Source organism: Portunus trituberculatus, chromosome 45 (genome assembly GCF_017591435.1).
Source record: "Portunus trituberculatus isolate SZX2019 chromosome 45, ASM1759143v1, whole genome shotgun sequence".
Taxonomy (NCBI): Eukaryota; Metazoa; Arthropoda; class Malacostraca; order Decapoda; family Portunidae; genus Portunus; species Portunus trituberculatus.
The window spans coordinates 9,376,745-9,398,979 of record NC_059299.1 but is presented as its reverse complement, the minus strand read 5'-3'; the positions used below and the strand labels follow the sequence as shown (position 1 = coordinate 9,398,979).

Genomic DNA, 22,235 nt, shown 5'->3' with positions numbered 1-22,235 from the left:
GTTGCTGTTTTGCCTCTTTGGTATTTTATTTCATGTTACTTTCCTACAGAATTGTGAGTTACAACAAGCTCCAGTGTCTGCAGAGGGATGCATTGGCCGGCTTGCGGAAACTGCGCATTTTGTAAGTCTCATTCAACAGTGAAGTATGACATGACCTGAATATTACATGTCATTATTAAGATACTTTGTGAAATTAATGAATAAGAAGGACAGGTTGATATAATTTTCATACAAGGACTGTCACATGCAGGCCTGATGGCTTCTTGCAGTTTCCCTTTTATTCAGTGCTTGTGCAACATGGAATCTTACAACATGTGGCCTCTCCTCACAGGTCACTGCATGGCAATGATGTATCAATGATCCCAGATGGAGCATTCAGGGACCTTGTCCTCATCACACACATGTGAGTTTGCCAACACAAATACTATTTCTCTAGTGTAATTGTATGATTCTATCAGCCCTCTTGTGTTGTGGAGAGAGTAATTGGCACTAACCCTTTCTACTGCTTACTGCCCTGGTTCTTGGGATATGAACATTGTGGTGTAATAGTTTATATATCAGCTACCTTTTCCAGTGTAAGTGTCAATAACACATTACTTTGTGTTGTGTGCAGAGCAATGGGTGCTAACCCTCTCTACTGTGACTGCTCGCTGGCCTGGTTCTCTGACTGGATCAAGGGTGATTTTGTGGAGCCCGGCATTGCTCGGTGTGCTGAACCAGCCACCATGAGGGACAAGCTGGTCCTCACCACGCCCACACAGGCCTTCAAGTGTGTTCCCTCGGTGCCTGATGAGGTGAGACAGGATCAGTCTGAAGGTATAGATGGAAATGTGAAAATGGAATGCTGACTGAATGTTTGTAATTATAATGTGAGATCATGATTTCTGATATGGTTTCATCACCTTTTCCATTTCCTCCTCTAACTGACCACCTACAAATCTGTGTCAGTTGTAAATTTCTCCCGTGTGGTGTAAATAAACAACCTTTAACCTTTTCCCCCTCAATATGCAACAGTTCACACAACTAAAATCAATTCATGAAATCTTCATCAACACCTGTAGGAAAGAAAGGGATAAAAAGTAAAGATTTTGCAATTTGAGTCAGTTTAACACTTGAAGATGGCTGTAGAACAAAAAAAGAAATGCCCCTGAGAAGTTATTAAGGAAAGGTGTATCAGATACCAGTGAATGAGTTACAACAGAGTGCATACAAGCCACTTGACACTGATATTACAAAGGTTCCATCCCTCATTGTAGGTCCAGGCAAAGTGTGACCTCTGCTACACACACCCATGTGAGAATGGGGCCACTTGTCGGTCTCTGGCCAACCGCAGCTATGAGTGTGAGTGTGCACCAGCTTTCTATGGACCCAACTGCCAGTATAAGATAGATGCATGTTATGGCAATCCCTGCAGGAACTTTGGCACATGCAAGATCCTGGAGGCTGGCCGGTTCAGGTAAGCCACTCACTGAATGTACTAAATGCCTGTATATTTGTAGAATAAAATATAATATGTACCTCTATACACGTCATACAGTGAACTCTTATACTTTTATTTTTCACATTCATGTCTGCGAATCTTTTACTCATGGTTTTTTTATATTAGTTCTTTAATTCTCTCTTCCTTTTCCTTAATTGATCATCTTTCTCTTCCTGCCACTGCTTGTACCTGTGATTTGCAATGCTAATTCCTTATTTCTTATCCTCATTTTGTTTTTCTGTCTGTGTGTAGCTGCCACTGTCCTGCCGGCTTTGAGGGTGACCGCTGTGAGATCAACATTGACGACTGTGTGGAGAGCAAGTGTGAGAACAACTCTACCTGCATTGACCTTGTGGAGCAGTACAGGTGTCAGTGTCACCCAGGGTTTACAGGTGAGTTTTGTCACATCATATGTTATTCCACAATCTTTTTCCTTCCTTCCTTCCTTCCTTCCTTCCTTCCTTCCTTCCTTCCTTCCTTCCTTCTTTCCTTCCTTCCTTTCTCCTGCCTTTAACTTGAAGCAGCAGTAGAATTCAGTCTCCCTTCTCCCTTTTCTTCTCTCTTTTTCTCCTTTCCTCCTTCCTTTCATTTGAAGTAATAATAACATTCAGTCTCATCTGTGTAAGAATGATAAAACTAAATTTATTACACATATATAGAAGTCCCAGCAGAAACTTAACAATGTCAAAGCAGCAGTAACATTATCTCATCAGTTTGAAAGAAAACATAATTTTCACATGACTGTCTCCCTCAGGTGAATACTGTGAGCGCAAGATTCCCTTCTGTAGCAAGGAGTTCAATCCATGCAAGAATGGTGCCACCTGCCTCAACCACAACACACATTATGAGTGCCAGTGCCTCCTCGGCTTTGCTGGAGATAACTGCACCGATAATGTGGATGACTGTGTAAACCATCTGTGCCAGGTGAGCAGCAGAAAACATTAATGGAGTGTAATGAAAAACATGGAAACTGAATTTTGCATATGTTATGTTATACTTTTCTACTTTCAGGATAAGATAAATTCTCCCACACATCTACAAGACAATATACAATACACTGTATAGTGAATGACCACCAAACCACTTGCCTTGCAGAATGGTGCCTCCTGTGTTGATGGCATTAATGAATACACGTGTAAGTGTGTGAACGAATACTCTGGCAAGTTCTGTGAGGTGGGCCCGGCCGTGTACCTGCAGACCTCACCCTGCCAACACAATGACTGTCAGAACGGAATCTGCTTTGTGCCAGCAAACTCCAAGGACTATGTGTGCAAGTGTTCTCCAGGGTTCTCAGGTAAGAAGTGAAGATGTACAGCAGGGTGGGTTAGCTTTGCATCCTTTTATCCCCTTCCTTTAAACCCCTTTTGTTGTTGTTCTGTCGGCACTTTGTGTGTTGTGTGCAAGTATCCCCTGGCTTTTCAATTAATGTGCATTAGGTGTATGATGTTTTCCTGATTGATTCTCTCCCACAATGTTTTTTTCTGATTTTTCAGGAAAGAAGAATGTGTTTTCCTGGCTCACTCTCCTCCATAACATTTCTTCTAACTCCTCCTCCTCCCTTCCTCAGGGAAGCACTGTGAGTACCTGACAAGGGTTCACTTTGGTGCTAATGACTCATACTTGGCCCTGGAGCCCCTCAAGACACGGCCATCCTCCAACGTCACCCTGCACCTGCGCACCACTCAGAAGGACGGTGTGCTGCTGTACACTGGTGACTCGGCACACCTTGCCGTGGAGCTCTTCATGGGCAGGGTGAGGGTGTCCTATGACGTAGGCAACTATCCTGTCTCCAACATGTTCAGGTGAGCCACTCTGCAGCCCAGCACAAGTTATATTAAGTGACAAATCATTACTCTCTTTTTCCCACATTTCTTTCCAGTGAAGGTGTCAAACATTAGATATTTTCCCTCCCATAGATGTTTCTTGCTTGGAAGGTGCTAGGGAAGATATGTTTTCTTCTTGTTAGTAAAACTAGTTAAGCCATAAATTAAGTCTCCTTCCATTGTTTCTAGCTAGTGAAGATATCATGGACTAGATCCTTTTATCCATGGATGTTTCTTTAGTAAGAATAAATCAAGGATTAACTCTTTCTTTTCTGTATTTTTAGTTAGTGAGGATATCAAGGACTAGATTAAGTTTGCCATTAGCTTCTGTATCAATATCTACTCCTTATGAATCTTATATCTGATTTTGATTGTGGAAAAGTACTACAGCAGGAGTCTTTTTTCCATGGCAATGTTCTCATGTGTGTTGAGGTGTGAGCTTGAGTAGCCTTTGTCTTGGCTTGTCCACAGCTATGAAATGGTGAACGACGGCATCTGGCACACAGTGGAGCTGCTCACCATCAAGCAGAACTTTACCCTGCGCATCGACCATGGCACCGCACGCTTCATTGTCAATGACGGTACCAATGAGTACCTGCAGACCACCTCACCTCTCTACATTGGCGGCCTACCCAGAGAGGTGGCAGAGGAGGCGACCAAGAAGTGGCACCTCAGAGACACTGGGAGCTTCATTGGTGAGGCAACACACCTTGTCTTTCTTTGATGTGTTCAGAATATCTAATCAGATTTGGGTCTTACAGTGAGCGTATGTGTGCCACTGATGCTCAGATACAAGAATGTAAGATTGCTGGAAATGCAGTGAGAGATCAGAATTGATAAAAAACAGATTCTTTTCATGCAAAAGAGACCTCTGGCCTAGGACAAGAAAAAGGCTATGACAGCTTACAATACTTATGATAGATGTTAATGGGGAATGAACTGTTTGAAGGTTGTGATGTGTACTGTGCCTCTCTAGGGTATCTGGAGGGAATATACTCATGTGTTGTGCCCCCCTCCCCCAGGGTGTCTGGAGCGAGTGTATCTCAATGGGCGGCTGAAGGACCTCGGCTCAGGACAGCAGCACAAGGTGGCACCTGGGTGTGGAGGGGAAGAAACGGTGAGGGACCAAGGACAGCGAGGGATACAGGGAGTGATCATTGCAGCAGAAAGTGAAGGGCCTCTTGTCTCTGGTGCCCCTAGAGTCACTCAGAGACCTGGTGGTCCAGCCATGGATGAACAGGACTGCCCTCACAACACTTCTATTGCTAATGAAATCCAGGTAAAGATCAAAGACAGTGTTCTTAAACTCTTCACCACCTTATCTCTGTCTTTATGAGTGATAAGAGATATTTTATGCATGGTTCTCAGATAGAATGGCAGATGAATGGAATAGACTCAGTATTGAAATTGTAAGTTTAAGTCATTAGGGAAGTTTCATAGAATATTACATAGTTATGGATGAGGATGATAAGTGTTTCACTCAGGGCTGATGGTTTCTTGCAGCTCCCCTTGTAATCTTATCCTGTTCTTATAAGTTTGACAGATATACTTGGCCCTGATCAGTTACCCATCACCCTAAGGTCCACCCACCTGTGCTGGAGGAGACAGAGACACCTACTGAGGTGGAGGAATCAGGAGATGAGGAGGCAGCCAGAGTTGACCCATGTGAGAACCATAAGTGCCGTCGTGGTCGCTGCAAGCCACGCCGCAAGGCAGATGGTGCCGCAGACTACAAGTGTCGCTGCCGGACAGGGTGGTCAGGCCGCTTGTGTGACCAAGGTGAGTCTGTGAGAGATAACTCCACTTAAAACTCATTTCATGTTTATTAAGTTGGCTGCATGTAGTTCAGTTTTTCACAGCATCTGTCCACAGTATGGTGCTGTTAACTGCAGTCAGTTGAACTTTCTTAATTAGTCTATCCACATAGCACATCTGCAGCACACCTTTCATGATGGCACCCACTGAATGTACAGCACCTTTCTAGGCTGGTCTGGTGCTACACAAATCCAGCTGAATGAACAATGTTAAAATACATGAAAATCTATCCCTTTTACTCAGAGCTGATAGTTAGTCCCTTCATCTTCCTGCATTGACATGGCGCTGATCTATGCTGTGAGTGGCTGTAATAAGATTTTGGCCTCACATCTTCTAAGGGTCAGACAAAATATGCAGTATTCCTCTCCTCTGCCTTCTACACACCTTTCTCTTCAGCCTGGTGCTATCAGTAGCACTATTAAATGGGTATTGGCTAACCATGTGTTCTGTCTGCAGCTCCCACGTGCCGTAAGGAGCAGTTCACTGAGTACTACGTGGAGAACGGCTGTCGCTCTCGCCGACCTATCAAAAACGCTATCTGCAGTGGCACATGTGGCTCACACTGCTGCAAGCCACGCCGCACCAAGCAACGCCAGGTTCGCCTCATCTGTAATGACGGCACGTCCTATAAGAAGGAAATAGAGATCATCAGGAAGTGTCGGTGTCGCAGGAGGTGTTACTGAGGGAGTCATGCCGGTGCAGAGATGGAATCATTTTAAGTGCCACAGTCATAACCAGATACAGGAACCACTTTTTTCCTTTTTTGGCACTACCCCATAAGTCAAGTATTATCTGACACTCGAGTCATTACAGATTGCCAAATTGCATTGGAAAGTTAGTGGACGGCTGTGGGAAGTGACACTGGGAAGCCTGGTGTGTTAGGCATGGCCTGAGAAGAATCCCTTGCTTGTGCACTGGGACACTGGCCAACAGGCAGCTTAGTGGAGTTGTGTGCTGGAGAAAGTGACTTTTGTCTCATAAAACAAACAAAAAATAAATAAATATAATAGATAACTCAGTAAATAAAGGAACACTAAACAGTGAGAAGGAAGAAAGTAGAAAGTGTGGAATGCTTTGAAAGACATACTTAAGAACATGAAATGGCAAAAACAGTTGACATGAGAAAAGCAGATATTGTTTGCCCTTGAGGTATCCTACGAAGCAACCTGATGAACACAGGCTAGTAACCATATGCTGCACAATGAAGACCTAGGAGAGTAGTACAGCAGATGGACAAAGGTGTTAGATATTATCAAAGTTTAGATCATTTGAGATGCATTAAGAGCACTCCCTCCTTATAACTTACAGTTTTATTTGGAGTGGTGTATTGCATGTGTAGTTCCCATATCTACTACTATCCTTAAGATCAGCAGCAGCAGCAGCAGCAGCAGCAAAGTAGATAAATAATAATATTATTAATAATAATGATAATAATTATAATAATACACCTTTTACCCTCACTACGTACCTCATAAGCCATTGTGTTTGCTAGCTGTGGAAGCTTACAATGTGTATGTCTCCTATATCAAAACATTACATGTAACTGTTTTACATAGCTAAGGCAAGTCTGTGTATGAGGAGAAAACTTTCTCTAAACCACCTGGTTAACTATTATCCAACTCATTATATATATATATATATATATATATATATATATATATATATATATATATATATATATATATATATATATATATATATATATATATATATATATATATATATATATATATATATATATATATATATATATATATATATATATATATATATATATATATATATATATATATATATATATATATATATATATATATATATATATATATATATATATATATATATATATATATATATATATATATATATATATATATATATATATATATATATATATATATATATATATATATATATATATATATATATATATATATATACATAGATTTAAGTGTTTAAAAATGTATATAGTGATTAAAAAGTAACTATTCTATCCTGCTTTAGTTTATATTATAAAAGTCGACAAGTGAAGTGATGGAAATTTAACACCTTCACAAGTCAATTATTCAAAGTTTTATAGAAACTCCCAAGATTTTTTTCTACCTATTTGAAGTATGAAGTATCAGGTCATTAATATTTTGTACAGATGCAGAGACATATCTGTGCTATTATAGTTTCAGATGTAGTCTAGTCAGTCAGCCTTTCTCAGTGGTGCTAGCCTAGACTCTAAAAGTTCTTGTCTAGTATATATGAAAACTCAAATTCTACTCAACATTTATCTCAAGTCTTCATCACTTGGCCACATTTTGAACTAGTGAGAAGGAAGAGCCGCCTGAGGTAGGCTTGGCTGTCTACAGTAGCATAAGCTCCTTGCCTTTGTGCCATAACTTCTGAGTGTCAGGTCAGGTCAGAAGCTTGGCTCCAAGTTCCTATTTAACCTTATTCTCAGCAGCCCAGTTTTCTGATCTCCTTTATTACTTACCCTAGTAATGAGCAACAAGAATACCTCCCTCGACTCACTTGAGTGGTCCTGGCCTATGTAGATTTTATGATAAGCTTGCCTCTGCCTGGCCTGACTCAATTATAGAGATTTGTAAAAGTGTCTGTTAACAGCGTGATATCAAGTGAGATTCACAAGGCTGGGTCTCTCACATCATGTTGAGTTTTCCTTCTAACAACACGTCACGAGCACCAGCTATATTCATGTCTTGTTATGTTTCTTAATTCTGTACACTGACACAATTATAGACCAAGCCAAAACCAGTAGTGAAATATCTGCCATCGGTGCTCCAGGAATTGAATAAGTCAGACAAACAAAAATCCTTCCCCAAATGAAGAGATGAGACAACCAAAATTCTTTTCCTAACTAAACTCAGGCATAGTTCTTCCCAAATGAACTCAGAGGAACCAAATCATGTCCTAAATAAACTTCAACAATCTAAATCCTTGTCCAGTCACTTTAAGATCTTGAGACACTTTCTTGTGTTCATCACAAGAAAGCATACTGATGGTAGTATGAGTTTCTTCCAGTGGTGTGGAGATTCTTTATCATGTAACTTTGGAATTTTCTATTGTCCTGCTTTCAATAATATGCGATACCTAGAACACTTCAATAGAACTTGCGACTGTCACTCAGAGACAAATCCCTTATCAACAGAATTTTTCATTGATCTTCATACATATGCTCTTAAATCAAAATAACCATGCCAATTTCTTGATGAATATAGCCTTCTCAGTTTCCATAAGTTAAACGTTATTAAAGCCATGCAAAACTCATTGTGCATCTTAACAAAATATGTGTGAATTACAGTAATGTGTATCTCTCTTCATACTTTACTTGCACTCATCTTGCTCAACATGTCACCTCAGATACCTCAGTGGATGTTGTTGAGGCTACCAGTAATGCAGCCATGGACTCTATCACCTCATTATGCAGCATCCCATCCCTTTGTTCAGCTGTTATGATGGTTTTTTGTGCTCTCTCTCTCTCTCTCTCTCTCTCTCTCTCTCTCTCGTGATCAGATGTATTCCTTATGCCACCATTGGAAAAGGTACTTTTTTTCAGCTTCATGCACTTTCCCTTCCTCATCCTGCGACAAATATTGGCTGTCATCCTAAGATTCCAATAATGGCAACTTGTATTTTCTTTCCTCAAGACAAAGCAGACTATGTAGGTTTCTGCTTATACATGATCATATACACAAAGTTGTACAATTATGTGGTCACAATAGTCTCCTGTATAACAATAACAAATGAGGGTACTCAAGGTGTGTATATTTGCTGGTTTCAACCCTTGTTTGTAAATATTTTCTGTATGCTGAGTCAGAAGGCAGCAGCTGGGACATGCCAGTGATTTGGGTGGACATCGGTGTTGGAGGAAATGGAACCAGAATGTACATACCATACTTGTCTTTGTTCTAATATTAAAGTGTATGATAGTAGCTCTTCCCATGACATTCAATATGATTGCAACTTTAATTGCAAAACCTATACTTTCATCATGAAATTACAAATAAATTATGGGTATTTAAGGTAGTAGAAACTTTCCTTTGAACTTCTGTGGCTTTCAACACCACCAATGACTGATTTCCATTGGCCTCCCTCATCACCCACCCAATTCTCATGCGCAGAATACCTTATAACCTTCTGAGATGTACAAAACTCCAGTCTTAATGATAATATATAATCTAATATGTCCTCTTCAGTGTTTACAATACAGTGACCTCCTCAAGCGAGATGACATGTACTGCAAAGATTGCAAGGGAAAACACATAAAATGTGTTTTCCATGCAACCAGTACTCACATCTCTTAACCATTTTTTTCAAATTAACTAAGATGATGTGTGTAATGGAGATGAGGTAACTGAGGTGCATGTAAGAATCAAATAAAACTTTAAGGCTCTGGGACTACTGTTGAAGGAAAATTTGCCAATGAGGAAAGAATGGATGAACAGGTGGAGATGTTTCAATCTGCTGTAAGGCTCAGGGAAAAGCCACAATAGATGAATGTGCAGTGTCAAGACAGCACTTGATGCAAGGGAAATGCCTGTGCTTAAGCATGGGTGATGAATGGGGAACTGAATGCATGAATTGAGATGTGGCCTTGAGGATGTCAATGGTAAGTTTTCTCACATGGCCCAATCAACTGATCAGATAAGATGCCAGTACTAGAGGGAGAGACCTGTGTTTTAAGGTGCAGCAAGGCTCTGGTATTGTTGGGTCCTAATGCAGATGTCACACAGCTCCTGTTCCTGTGGTCTCCCTCCAAGAGGTATAGAGGGTGAGATGTAAAGAAGTGCATTTACCTAGTTATATATTACAAGATTCAAACAGCATTCGTGATGTCCTGTCTCCATATCTATATCTATCCAACTTTTATTTTAAGATACATATGTACATTGGCTGCTGTAACAACCTCTTCACTCAAGCCATTCCATATATCCAAAGTTCTGTGGAAAACTATGCTTTATGATGTCCCATAAAGAATGACTCTTCCCAATCTTCTTTGAGAGCTCTCTCATAAGTCTAGTTTCATCTTTCAGCAACACCAGGTCAATGCAGTTAACTATTTTGTACATCATTATTAGATCTTCTCATTCTTTTCTATCTTGTAAAGTTGTCAGTCACATTTCCTTTTATCTTTCTTCAAAGGTGAGGTCTTTCAGCTCGAGTAGCCTACCATCTTGGGAATTTTTCCATTTTCATATTTCTTCATATGCAATGACAACAAAATTTGTGCATTTTCCAACCTGGGTCATACCATGGTTTTATTTATTCATTTATTTTTATTTTTATTTTTTTTCTGTTAGGGCCTATAGCACCCATAGGTATACTTGAAGATTATGTATGGGAAGCACTGTTCACCTTCCACCTATTAGTGGCACAGGCAATTTTATTTAGTGATACTCATATTAGGGCCCATAACAAAACCCAAGCACATCTTTGGTGTAACCATCTAGAACCTGGATATCATGGTGACATGTAGGTAACTTTAATCCACTTGACAAGTGGCACAGTTTCAAGGCAGTACATGGTAGGATTCGAACCTACACGTGGACATCTGCCTCATCCCACGATCACCACCTTATCCACTATGCCATATTCTTGTCCATGTAGTGACATGCCACTCTATATTCGTTAACACCCTGTACATCTGTACTTTTCTGGGGACAGAGTATCTTAAATGACCACTCGCAGGTCTTTCTCTTCCTTATAAGTGCAAGATACCTTGTTTTGGATACTGAATTGTAGAATAAAATCAACATTGTTATAGATACAAAATTCATTGTTAGCTGCCTCTTCCTTCATTATAAATCCCCAAGATCCACAATAATGATTGGTTTGCAAATCATGTAGCAACACAAGTCGGTGTTAATAAAAATAAGATTTTCTGCATCAGATGTCTCTTAGCAACTGTTGCAGAAACAAATCCTATGAATGTGACATCTCTGTTCTATTGAGTTTGCCCAATGCCAAGGTTTTCCAAGTAATTCAAACTGTATGCTTTTTCTTTAATCTCAATAATTCACAAATTTCTAATTTTAGAAAATCACTGCAACAGTGTAATTTCACTTTAATTTCAAAATATCACTAACACTAACTCAAGATAATATTCTTTGGTGACCAAAGAGAAACATGAATCTGAACAATCTGCAGCTTAAAAAATATAAATTTACAATTTGATTCCTTCTTACAAACACAAGTTTAACACATCTATAACTTGCTATTTTCTTCTACAAATATATACCTAAAGGTAAAAGTAAGATGTGAGGAAACTATTCTGTTCTCTGGTAACATAGCATTATAATTACAGTGAACTAAGCACCACTTTGTGGAGAAAAGTTTTCACATAATGAAATTCTTAAAAGACCAAAAATAAAATGTTATTTGTATACTTACAAGACTCTACAAAAACTACTCATCACATAGGAAAACATATGGGATAAAAAAAACACTACCTAAGATTCTCTTAACTTACATCAGTATCTGTTTGGAGAGTCTGTGTTCATTGGTCCTGGCTAGAGGCACAGCACAAGGCACAGTGGGTGACACTTGTCCAGCACCACTGCCAGCACCTACAAACTTTGTACATTAGACAAAAAGTACCAGGGATACAAAACTAAGTGACTTAGTGGTGCATCATCTGGAGGAGGCTCTGGCCACTAAGCCCCATGCCTGGGTGCTCCAAAGTTTCCAGTCTTTGGGGAGCAAAGCTTTGACCGTAGACCTTCATTGTAGGAGCACCCAGCAGAGCTAAGTCCCTTGCCTGCCACAGGCGATTATCCTTTCATGACACTCTGCTTAGGAAAACCGATGCACAGAAATAAATTAATCTTTCATGAAAAAACTACAGGAATAATGGACTGCAATGTAAAAGAAACCAATCTCAGGAACCAAACTGGATCAGATTTCAAGGCATTGATATTTTTTTTTTTCAAGGCACTGATATAATGACATAAAATTTATTACCCTTATCAAATGAACTAAAATTAGGTTTAATATGAAAAAAGAAAAATAACAAGAAATATTAATTCGGCTATTGGATTGTTTAGTTTGATGAATACCAGTAATAAATAATAACAGATAAGGCAATAGGTCAACTGCAGTCACCTTCAGTGTTTCTTCAGGCCACCTATCACTATTGGGCATTAGCAAGCAACACACTACAAGAATTGGAGAGGCCCTTTCTACTCATCACTGTCAGATTTTTTTCAAGATGAGGACAAATACCATACCAGGTGGTGGCACTCACCAATTACAGTATGGACACTTACATGTAACCTCAAGTAACCAATCACAAGGAATTTAGCAGTAATTCTCATGCACATTACAGAGGTTGGCAAAGATGTGTCCATTAACTGGAAGTCAAAAAAATTAATAGGGAAAGAAAAACAAATATCTAAGATCTTTGTTCATATAAGAAATGAGCTTGAATACTGCAGACATCATTAACGCAGCATCATCATGAAAGGTAAGCTCAGTGTTTTAGATGAAAACAGGAAAACTGCGGCTCTACAGGATAACCTCTGTCAACTAGGCTAAGAAATTGTGAAATGTTTCTTTTGTGATATGTTAGACTCCTGGTGACCACAACTGTCAAAAAAGTGTCAGCTGAAAAGAATCTGAGTACATAGATGAGACACATTATGATATTTACATTAAAGTTTATTTTCTGGATACTAACCTCTTGCCTGTTGCTAAAAGAAAACATTCTCAAAGCTTAACTTATGCTCAGAGTTATTCTATTTCAAGATTATATAACTTTCATTACAAGTTTCACAGCCCTAGATACTCATCAGCCAAATACTAACTTATAAATATAATGAGATACTGGAAAATATATCCCAAAAACCAGCCACTTCCTTGGATATGTATAACTACAGTAAGCAAAGATGGTGGTAGCAGGTAACCTTCAATAGGTTCATACTTACATATTAGTGGCAAACCATCCCAGCCATTTTTTTGCTACTTCACACCTGAGCTGATCCAGACATAAGTTACCGCACACAGTCCATGTTAATTGCCACTTGTTTCAAAGCTCCATAAGACAAGCAACTCATGTAACCATAGTTTGGTTTTCCATTAATCTAATGAAAAGAGAAAATAACAGACAAAGGGAAAAATATTGATAACATACTACAGGGAAAAATGCTAAAGTAAGAGATGAGGCATTCCTAGCAGAGTGTTGATAAATCATTGTCCTCTTCCTGGTAGTTGTTTACAGAAGTTCCTCAATGCTGGTGAGAACATTTGATGCCTCTGGAAACTTGAGCCTGCGTGGTGGTCCCTTCTTGAGGCCTGACCACACCAAGACAGACTCCCCATCCTCGAAGATTACCGTGATCTGGAAGAGTGAACACTGGTAGGAAGCAATGTACACTAACAAACATTTTAAAACTAATGCTTGTGACTCCTAAACACTTTAGGCTGTTTCATCTATAATTTATCAATGCTTTTCCATTAAGATATTATTTGTAGTGTGATGCCTTCCATGGCAAGTATCTTCACAGAGAAAACTTGAAATACAAAAGCATATATAAATAACAGAATTGAGTGAAGTAAAATGTTAAGACTGTATAGAAAGTTTGAAACAGCCATGTATGAAACAATCAAATTTTCTTTTTTATTCAGTACTGAAAAAACCCTGAAGGAGAAAAAACTGAACTGACATACAAAGTCTTTTTCCCAGCAATAATAACATGAAAGACTAGTTCAGTAACAGAACAGTCACTACCTCTTGCATAATTTAAACAATTCAGATATCTTAAGTTTGTAACACTATCAATCATGCAATTTCTACCATCAACAGTTCTTCAATAGGTATGAAATACATCACAGTACAGTCTAATTGAGTGAGGTCAAATACTAGAAAAGATCAGATGATAAAAGCAGACTTCTACTCTCTCTTTCATGTTGTTTTAGTTTCAGTAGCAGAGGAGCAGAAATCATCTATATGATCATTATGAACTTTCGGCACATGATGCATGATGCATATCAATGTTGAAACATTGTATGACCATGTGTTTGTCTCCTCATCCATCAGCAAAATTGAGAGTGACGGCGCATGACTATCAGGCAGAGTCGCACACTAAGACATACCACCACTGTGGCAATTCATCACTTTTCAAATCTCTAGTTCTCCTTTAATCAATCATCTTCCATTTCCATGTTTCCTTCTTCCATTCCTCATACTTCTCTCAAAGGTTCACCCATTTCACAATGTCAATATTTTCTTTACATCACCAGCCTTCTCCTCCTCTAATGCTTCTCTTAACTCAACCTGTTTGGTTTCTATAAATCTCAATTATCTTTATTCCAACTACATGTATGCACTATGCATGCTTGTGTGTCTATGTACATTAATAAAAGCTACTAGGCATCAGAAAATATCTAAGTTGCATCCCAAGGAATACAGACAGAAGAAAAACAATTATAAATATAAATTTTTCAAAAATTACCGACATACCTCAAAAGTTTTGGAGCGTGGTTTTTTTGGATTGAGTTCCACCTCAATATCGGGGAACATGGAACGGATGCTGTCAGTCACCTGAACAGCATTCCGTTTGAATACGCTTCATGATTTGCTGTAAAAGACACACATACCTACTTATATCTTCTCCTATTATTGCTTATGATGAGGTTTCCCACAATAAGGTTTCCTACATGTACAACAATTGTGTCAGTTCCTAAAGAGAAAGAAAAGATAATGAAAGCCTTCTGCCTCAGGCAAGCCAAATCAGCACCTCACACAACAATAGCAAATTCTATCACAGATCAGCAACACTCACCAGTGCTCAACAGACACCTTCTTCGGCTTCCGGCCACGTCTGCCTTTGGTGGGTGCTGGAGCAGGGGGAGCTTCAGGTTCCACCTCAGCAGGGGCTGTAAAAAACATACATCATACATTAATTGTACATAGGAGATAGAGTACAAATAGTGTTTAACTTAAATATACATGTATGTCTTGCATCTCTCAACAAAGACTACCAGTCCCAAGCAGTGTCTGGTGAAGCTGGTCACAATGGCACTCAGTTCTTCACCTGAGCATGGTATGTTAAGAACCTCTTGCGCTAGACAGGCCTTGTTCCAAACTTTGATCTTGACATATAAATGAAAGAACGCTAACTTGTCCTAATAGTCTTTAAGTGGTGGTCCAATAACTCGCATCAATTTGAACATCACAAACCAAAGTGAAGCAACAAAAGACATATATATAGAAAAATAAGAACTAGTAGTGGAAAGGAACTTTTTGTCTTGCATGAAATGTCTACATATCTGTAACTGAAAATGAAATAATTAGACATAAAATATCCTAGAAATTAATTATGCAATATTCATATCTCATTGATGGAAGTTATCATTTACATTTTGTTAGGTAGGAGTAGGTAGGGTTGGAGACAGTAAATTCACCTGTATTTCCACAAATCTTTTCCTTCTACACCTGTAGATATTCATAAACCAATAAAACAATAAACAATAAAGCTAGACAGTGACTTTTGTATTATTACCTTCTGGCTCATTTTCCTTTTCTTCTGGGACCGTTTCTTCTTTGGGTGCTTCCTCTTCTTTTGGCTCTTCTGCTACTTTTTCCTCTTCTTCTGTTGCTGCCTCTTCATTATTTTCCTTCTCTTTTGTTTCTTCTTCCTCCTTAGCAGGTTCCTCTTCTTCTATAGGCTCCTCATCCTTTTGCTCCTCCTCTTCTTTTTCTTCTACTTCCTCAGCAGCTACACCATTCTCTTCAGTCTTTGACTCCTCCTTCTCCTCTTCCTCCTCTGCCTCTTCTTCATGAGCATCACCATTAGTCTGGCCATTCTCTTTCTTCTCTGTCAATGGCAATAAAAGTATGCTAATAAAATCTATATTACTAGGAGCATTTGGTCTGCCTGCCAGTATGACTCATATTTTCAATAGCAATAATATCTAATTTGGAGAAGAAAATCACTATTGTTTAAGGCAAGAGAGAGAGAGAGAGAGAGAGAGAGAGAGAGAGAGAGAGAGAGAGAGAGAGAGAGAGAGAGAGAGAGAGAGAGAGAGAGAGAGAGAACTGAAGTACAGGACATATTACCTTCTACAGGAGGGGGTACTGGCTCTGCTTCTTCCTGCTCTTCAACGATTTCTGGCTCTGGCTCTTTCACTGGCTCTGAAAACACATATATAACTCACTTCAATCCCTTCCTTCTACACTTATCCCACTCACCTCCCACTCGTGCCTCTTAAGTAACATGTTCATAAAGGTGTCATCCTGTAGCACAGAAATTCCACATTCAAATCTTGGAAAACTTCACAAATTACTTGAATTCTTTAAGAGCCAAGCACAACGCAATGTGAAGACGGAGAGACAGCCACAGCAAAGTATATAAGAAATACCCTCTTTCCTACCGATGAAACAAACCAGTCCACTATATTATAAAAAAAAAACATACAATTCACGAAAACTAGCATGAACCGCTGCGAAAGGAAATCGCAGGAGGCAAGGTACCTCACGAGAGCGGATACAGACTTGACAAAACATATTGAAATCACCCACAATAACAGGCGTGTTTATTATACATAACTGATTTCCGCAAGCAATATCTCACTTGTAAGTAATTATAACCCCAAGTTTACATGCCAAAAATCATAAATAACGATTAAATATTACCCTCGGCCTGCCTACTGGCCGCCTTACTCTGACCGCGACCCTGGCACACTCGAACGTGAAGACCTTGGCACCATTCTCCTTTGTCTGTGCCAGCGACTTGAGGACGGGGATCTTGTCAGTACGTTTAAAATAATGATGACAACAATATTCATTACTCTCTCTCTCTCTCTCTGATTTTCTCTTGATTTCTCTGGGTAAAAGTCTAGTCTTAATTCATCGCCAACATTCAGCCAACCAGAAGTACAAGAATCATAAAGATAAAGAAACACTAGATGGTTGGCTAATTCTGATGCAGCAAAGCATACCCAGCAGACATCTCGCATGTATCCTGGAATAGAGAGAGAGAGAGAGAGAGAGAGAGAGAGAGAGAGAGAGAGAGAGAGAGAGAGAGAGAGAGAGAGAGAGAGAGAGAGAGAAACTTTTACCTGTTTAAAGATCGATTTCTTGAACAGTTTGTTCTATCATCGGTCGGTTTTCAAAGGCCACCGAAAGTAATCGGTCCGTTTCTTACGGGTTATCTTCCATTTATCAGGTAGAAACCTTGTTTCAATTATCTGGAACTATGAAAGCACTCTTGAACTCTTCAACTAGATAAAGCTTCCCAAAATGTAGGAACTAAGAAGTTGAAAATACTGAAGCGAATGGACAAATTATTATTTCGGGAAGGAAATTCCAAACACCAACAGTCCGAACAGAGAAAAATCATAACACATCAATCAACACAAAGCGGAACAAATACTAACAAAGGTAAGTGGATGTCATATATCTAGTACACAAAACATGTAATATATCAGTGTCAGACAATATACTCCAGTGTGGCTTCATCACATCGTAAGGTTAGTCATGGTACGTTCCCGCCACTTCCTCGTCCCCACGTGGCAACAATACCGCTCATGTGCAGCACACAACCTAGCTGCGTTCATGTGCTACTAATACTGACACACACACACATCTATCACTTGTCACGTGATGTATCACTCAACACAGCACGGTACACTCAAAGCCAAGCAAATTCACAAAAAAAAATAATAATAAATAAAAAAAAATCACTTTTTTTTCTCTCCACTTGAACTTCACTTTCTGCACTGTCTCACCTCCCCACGTCCTAAAATTTCCTTTTCTTTGGGTGGGAAGAGATGCGAGAGGGGAGCTGAGTGGGGGGAGCCGAGCCTGTAGGGATAAACAAAGGAATGAAGAAAAGGAGGCAGTGTTGAATTAAATAGGGAGAAGCCAGACGGTCCCCCATGCTGCTCCGCCTCTTGAAAGAGCACCTTGACAGCCTCTGCTCACACACACACTCACCTGCTTTCCTGGCTCTCACAGGTGCTTTCCGTTGCCTTTTGGTGGGTGGCTCCACTCTAAGAGTAGGCTCCTTCCTTCTACCACCACTGCTGCGTGTAGTTGGCATCCTCCCTGGCTGAGTTTCCACGTTCAAGTGTTCTCGTCTGCTCAGCAACACGCTCGGCGGCTCCGTCCCGGACAGAACTTACCGACTCAAAACAATTTTTTTTTTTTTTCAAATTTAACTCATGCTAAAATGAGGAAATCGTTTGCAGTATCCTCACGCTTGATATTGAAACAAGGTAATATTAAAAAATAGTTGTTGTTCCCCAATAAATTACATCGAATAAATGTGGCGAAATTAATGTTCAGTATGACACACTGTGGCATCCGCGGTGGGAGGTGGAGGGTCGCCGATGGAGAGAGGTGGACCCAGTCAACTCTTGCACGGCATATTACATAACCCAGCTCCACGCTTACTTATATAACGCGGCAATAAACCTTCAACGCACGGCGCCGTACGTTGAAGTGAAACAACAGTCTAAGCATATGTAACTACAATATTTCTTGGTATTTCTACATTTTTGTCACTAGTGCTTGTGCAATGCTTACACTGCAATGTCACTGCTCAAGATTATTCCATTCGCAACTCATGACCGATTCGAATAATGTAGTGGAGTGCGTATGGCTCACGTACTTAAATAGTGAAAGGCAGCTAGCCCTTCATGTCTCCGCTGACATGAAGGGACAGCGGCGATATCGACATGTATGACCAAAACGGAACAAATTATTCACTCATCTGCTTATATTAATACTTTAAATCTGTTTCTGTACTCAATTTTTGGAAACGGCAAATCGAGTGTTTTCCTTGTTTCTAACATCCTGAACAGTGAAAATATGCATACATGTGCGTGAACTTACATTATCATCTAAGTTATGAGACGGCATGGGAAAGTTCTGTGAGGAAGTTAAGCTGATTATGTCAAAGAAGAACTATTAGAGCGAGGCCATGGGAGCGATCAATGAGCACCTTTTCCAAACACCAAAATAGGTTATTCATTGGCTCGCGTCTTGATACTCTCGCTCTTGAAATATATATGAACTAGCTTGACAAAACATGAACAGAAAATCCATTACCTTCAATAAAGTAAGTAAAGGGGTTTTAAGGGGAAAAACACATTTTATATTGTAGAGCATCTTCTACCTAGATTCTTGAGAAATGTGGAATCGATACAAGGCCCTGACCATTTTGGACCGGTGGAATGTAGAGTCGCCATCCCTGTTATTAACAAAACATAACATGTGTGTGTGTGTGTGTGTGTGTGTGTGTGTGTGTGTGTCAGGTTTGGCAGGCTAGGTTACTGGTAGTACTACTATTGTAGTAAGGGTGGAAAACCAGAATGTAACTCAACTCTCTCTCTCTCTCTCTCTCTCTCTCTCTCTCTCGTATTAGCTCAGTCTTCAGACATTTCATGTTCAGCTCGTAAAAAGCAACTCATTTTCCCATATTTGGGGTTTATATAATCACCTCCGCCTGGTCAGATTGCTTGTAGGTAGTGGACAAAAGGAAATTCTTTCACTGGAGAGAGAGAGAGAGAGAGAGAGAGAGAGAGTGTGTGTGTGTGTGTGTGTGTTTCAAACTGCGTATCACCTATTCTTATTCACTTATATTTTACACACACACACACACACACACACACACACACACACACTAGTAAACTAAACTAAATGGAATGCATAATTTTTCCACAAGACATCACAACCATATAACTGTGAGGGAAAGTGGGGGAGGGTGGTGCACTGGAGGTCCCCATGGCCAACCTAGCAACAGTGACATGCCCATTTCTCTTTTGCATACGACTAACGTACTGGTTATTCATCAGTGTGACTCAATAGCAATGATCTTTTCTGCACTAAACAGTAACGCAAGCACAATATGCAGTGTCTTAGCATGCAACGCAGCAGCGGTTAAAATATAGTTACAACATGGCGGTATACTCTAGCTTGGTCTTCCTGTATCATCGACAGACCCCTACCTTGTTGACCTTGACAAAACCTGGCTTTGCAGTCTCGCAACACACCACACTCACCCGCCGCCCTTTGTGCCACACTGCAGACGCAACAAGTTCATCGATCATGTGTAGCTACTATGTTATCAGTTGATCAAACAAGGGTTCCTAGTCGTCATCCTAAACATTTTAAATGAAACCAAACGCTGAACATTAAAGTGTGACTGCAAGAAGAAACTGCAGGGGATCAGGAAAAGTTGCTAAATATTTTCAAATTTTTTGTTAGCTTAGGAGAGAGAGAGAGAGAGAGAGAGAGAGAGAGAGAGACGGAGGAGGAAGTTGTTGGAGGAGAGAGAGAGAGGGTAGAGAGAGAGAGAGAGAGAGAGAGAGAGAGAGAGAGAGTAAAAAGAAGAGAGGAAGGAAGGGGGGGAGGGGAGGAAAGGAGAGATGAGAGGGGAAGAAGAGGGATACGTCCCTGTTCATGAGCTATGTTAATACTTCTTCAACTCAGCGAACACACACACACACACCGCGTAGTGTAGTGGTTAGCACGCTCGACTCACAATCGAGAGGGCCGGGTTCGAGTCCCAGGAAGCGGCGAGGCAAATGGGCAAGCCTCTTAATGTGTGGCCCCTGTTCACCTAGCAGTAAATAGGTACGGGATGTAACTCGAGGGAAAGGCTGGCTGGGTGACCAGCAGACGACCATGGTGGTGAATTATAGGCACACACTCTACCGGTACAACTATTATACAACGTTTCATGCAGTGTGCTTCTGTTTTGCTTTGTACTGAAGAGAAATGAGGAAGTAGTGTTGAGAGACCAAGGACGGGAGAAGAAAGGCTAGACGCTAGAGTAGTGTGGTGAACCTCGAGGCGCGGGATGGGCGAGCCTGGTTATATCTGGCTCTCCAAGGTCCTTTTGGCCAACACACACACACACACACACACACACACACGTGCGGTTTGCATACGTGTCGTTCAGATATCATCATATCAGTATTCAATAAAAAGATTTGCCATCTTGTAAACAGCTAAGTTTGAAGCTGGCTTCACATGTACCAGGCGAGAGTACAATATTATTTGCCCCTGAAGTTAATATCGACCTGCATTGCCTGATATTAAAGAGTTGCCAGTTAGGACAGTTTTCACATTATAGAGAGACGGAAGACCGCTACCAACTGACGTATGTATTGTGCTTCAGAGATTTTATTTATTCACCTTATCATCATTCTCATTGTTTTCAGAGACGAATGTAAAGTACATGCGTATCCCTACTGATACACATCTAAGACAGGTTATGTAACTTTTTTTTTAACGGATGACACACACACACACACACACACACACACACACTTCCGGCAATATCCTTCATTAAATGTGCTGCAGTACTGCGGCTGTAACTACTAACGTGCACGAAGAAAATTAAGAAATACAGAATCCGTTCCATTGTATGACTCCTCCCCCCACACATAACTTACAGTTGTCACGTCTCTCAAGCACCCCTTCTCTCTCTCTCTCTCTCAGTAGCTTGTGTTGAGTTTACAGTCTACTCCTTATAGCCTGTCTTCACCTTGCCCTTTCTCTTCTTAGGAAATCGACCCACACTTCACATATTCCACTCTGAATCATGTTACTGGACAGTTCTCGAATGAAAAAAATATATGTGAAAACGTGGTCCTCAAACACGGTGGCAGTCAGGTAGACGTGAGAAAGGAAACTAGTAGAACCCGTTCCTGCTACGCCCACTCCCCACACAAAGAGTTTTTGTGTAACGAACGTGTGTACCCATCATCAAAAGATTCAAACTGGCAAGCTATAGTACTCGCGTCCCTCCTACTGCTGCGTGTTGCGTAGTAAGCGGAAAGCGTAGAGGGGGTGGTGGCGCTAAGTACTGCGGAGGAAGAGAGGAACGGGGGGAGGTTGGGGGTGGAGGAAGGTTTTATGGCTCGTCGGGGTCATGGGGGAGAGAGAGAGAGAGAGAGAGCGAGGAAGAGCCCGACTTGCAGGCGCCACTGTACGCTGAATGCCACTATACGCCTGCAAGACCGGCCACTCTTGAAGCTCCTCTGGACGCTGCTATTATGATATGCCCTGCTGTCTACCGATGAAGAACACACCATGCTAGCGGTGGTTCTCCCCGGGAAGGGTGATATGTATGTACCATTACAGAGAGAGAGAGAGAGAG

General features: G+C 40.4%; 2 protein-coding genes across 3 annotated transcripts in view; one reads left to right on the top strand and one right to left on the bottom strand.

The window, feature by feature from the left end:
* LOC123519388 (protein slit-like) overlaps positions 1-6,543 on the top strand; it is a 125,438-nt gene extending 118,895 nt beyond the window's left edge. Inside the window, 12 exon segments of the mRNA XM_045280667.1 lie at positions 50-121; positions 332-403; positions 614-794; positions 1,257-1,456; positions 1,733-1,872; positions 2,235-2,404; positions 2,576-2,774; positions 3,048-3,282; positions 3,775-3,998; positions 4,326-4,582; positions 4,884-5,082; positions 5,575-6,543. Coding sequence (XP_045136602.1) covers positions 50-121; positions 332-403; positions 614-794; positions 1,257-1,456; positions 1,733-1,872; positions 2,235-2,404; positions 2,576-2,774; positions 3,048-3,282; positions 3,775-3,998; positions 4,326-4,582; positions 4,884-5,082; positions 5,575-5,801 — 2,176 coding nt within the window. The 3' untranslated portion in view covers positions 5,802-6,543.
* Positions 6,544-11,117: 4,574 nt separating this feature from the next.
* LOC123519392 (cilia- and flagella-associated protein 251-like) lies at positions 11,118-20,138 on the bottom strand. 2 transcript variants are annotated; one of them, XM_045280672.1, is made up of 7 exons: positions 20,077-20,138; positions 18,062-18,325; positions 16,184-16,258; positions 15,627-15,941; positions 14,907-15,000; positions 14,585-14,702; positions 11,118-13,462 (listed from the first exon to the last, which is right to left on the bottom strand). In XM_045280672.1, exons 2-6 carry the CDS (start codon positions 18,165-18,167, stop codon positions 14,693-14,695), a joined length of 600 nt encoding a protein of 199 aa, XP_045136607.1. In that variant the 5' UTR covers positions 18,168-18,325; positions 20,077-20,138; the 3' UTR covers positions 11,118-13,462; positions 14,585-14,692. The 2 variants fall into 2 exon arrangements, with proteins under 2 accessions (XP_045136607.1, XP_045136608.1); XM_045280673.1 differs by lacking the exons at positions 14,585-14,702; positions 20,077-20,138 and having other exon boundaries at positions 18,062-19,469.
* Positions 20,139-22,235: the final 2,097 nt, after the last annotated feature.

Excerpts from the sequence above, each read along its gene's own strand:
- LOC123519392 (XM_045280672.1), bottom strand. The coding sequence starts at position 18,167 with ATGCCAACTACACGCAGCAGTGGTGGTAGAAGGAAGGAGCCTACTCTT. Across the intron at positions 15,942-16,183 it reads AGTACCCCCTCCTGTAGAAG|AGAAGAAAGAGAATGGCCAG; the intron begins GTAATATGTCCT and ends TGCCATTGACAG. Across the intron at positions 15,001-15,626 it reads AAAGGAAAATGAGCCAGAAG|CCCCTGCTGAGGTGGAACCT; the intron begins GTAATAATACAA and ends TGTTTTTTACAG.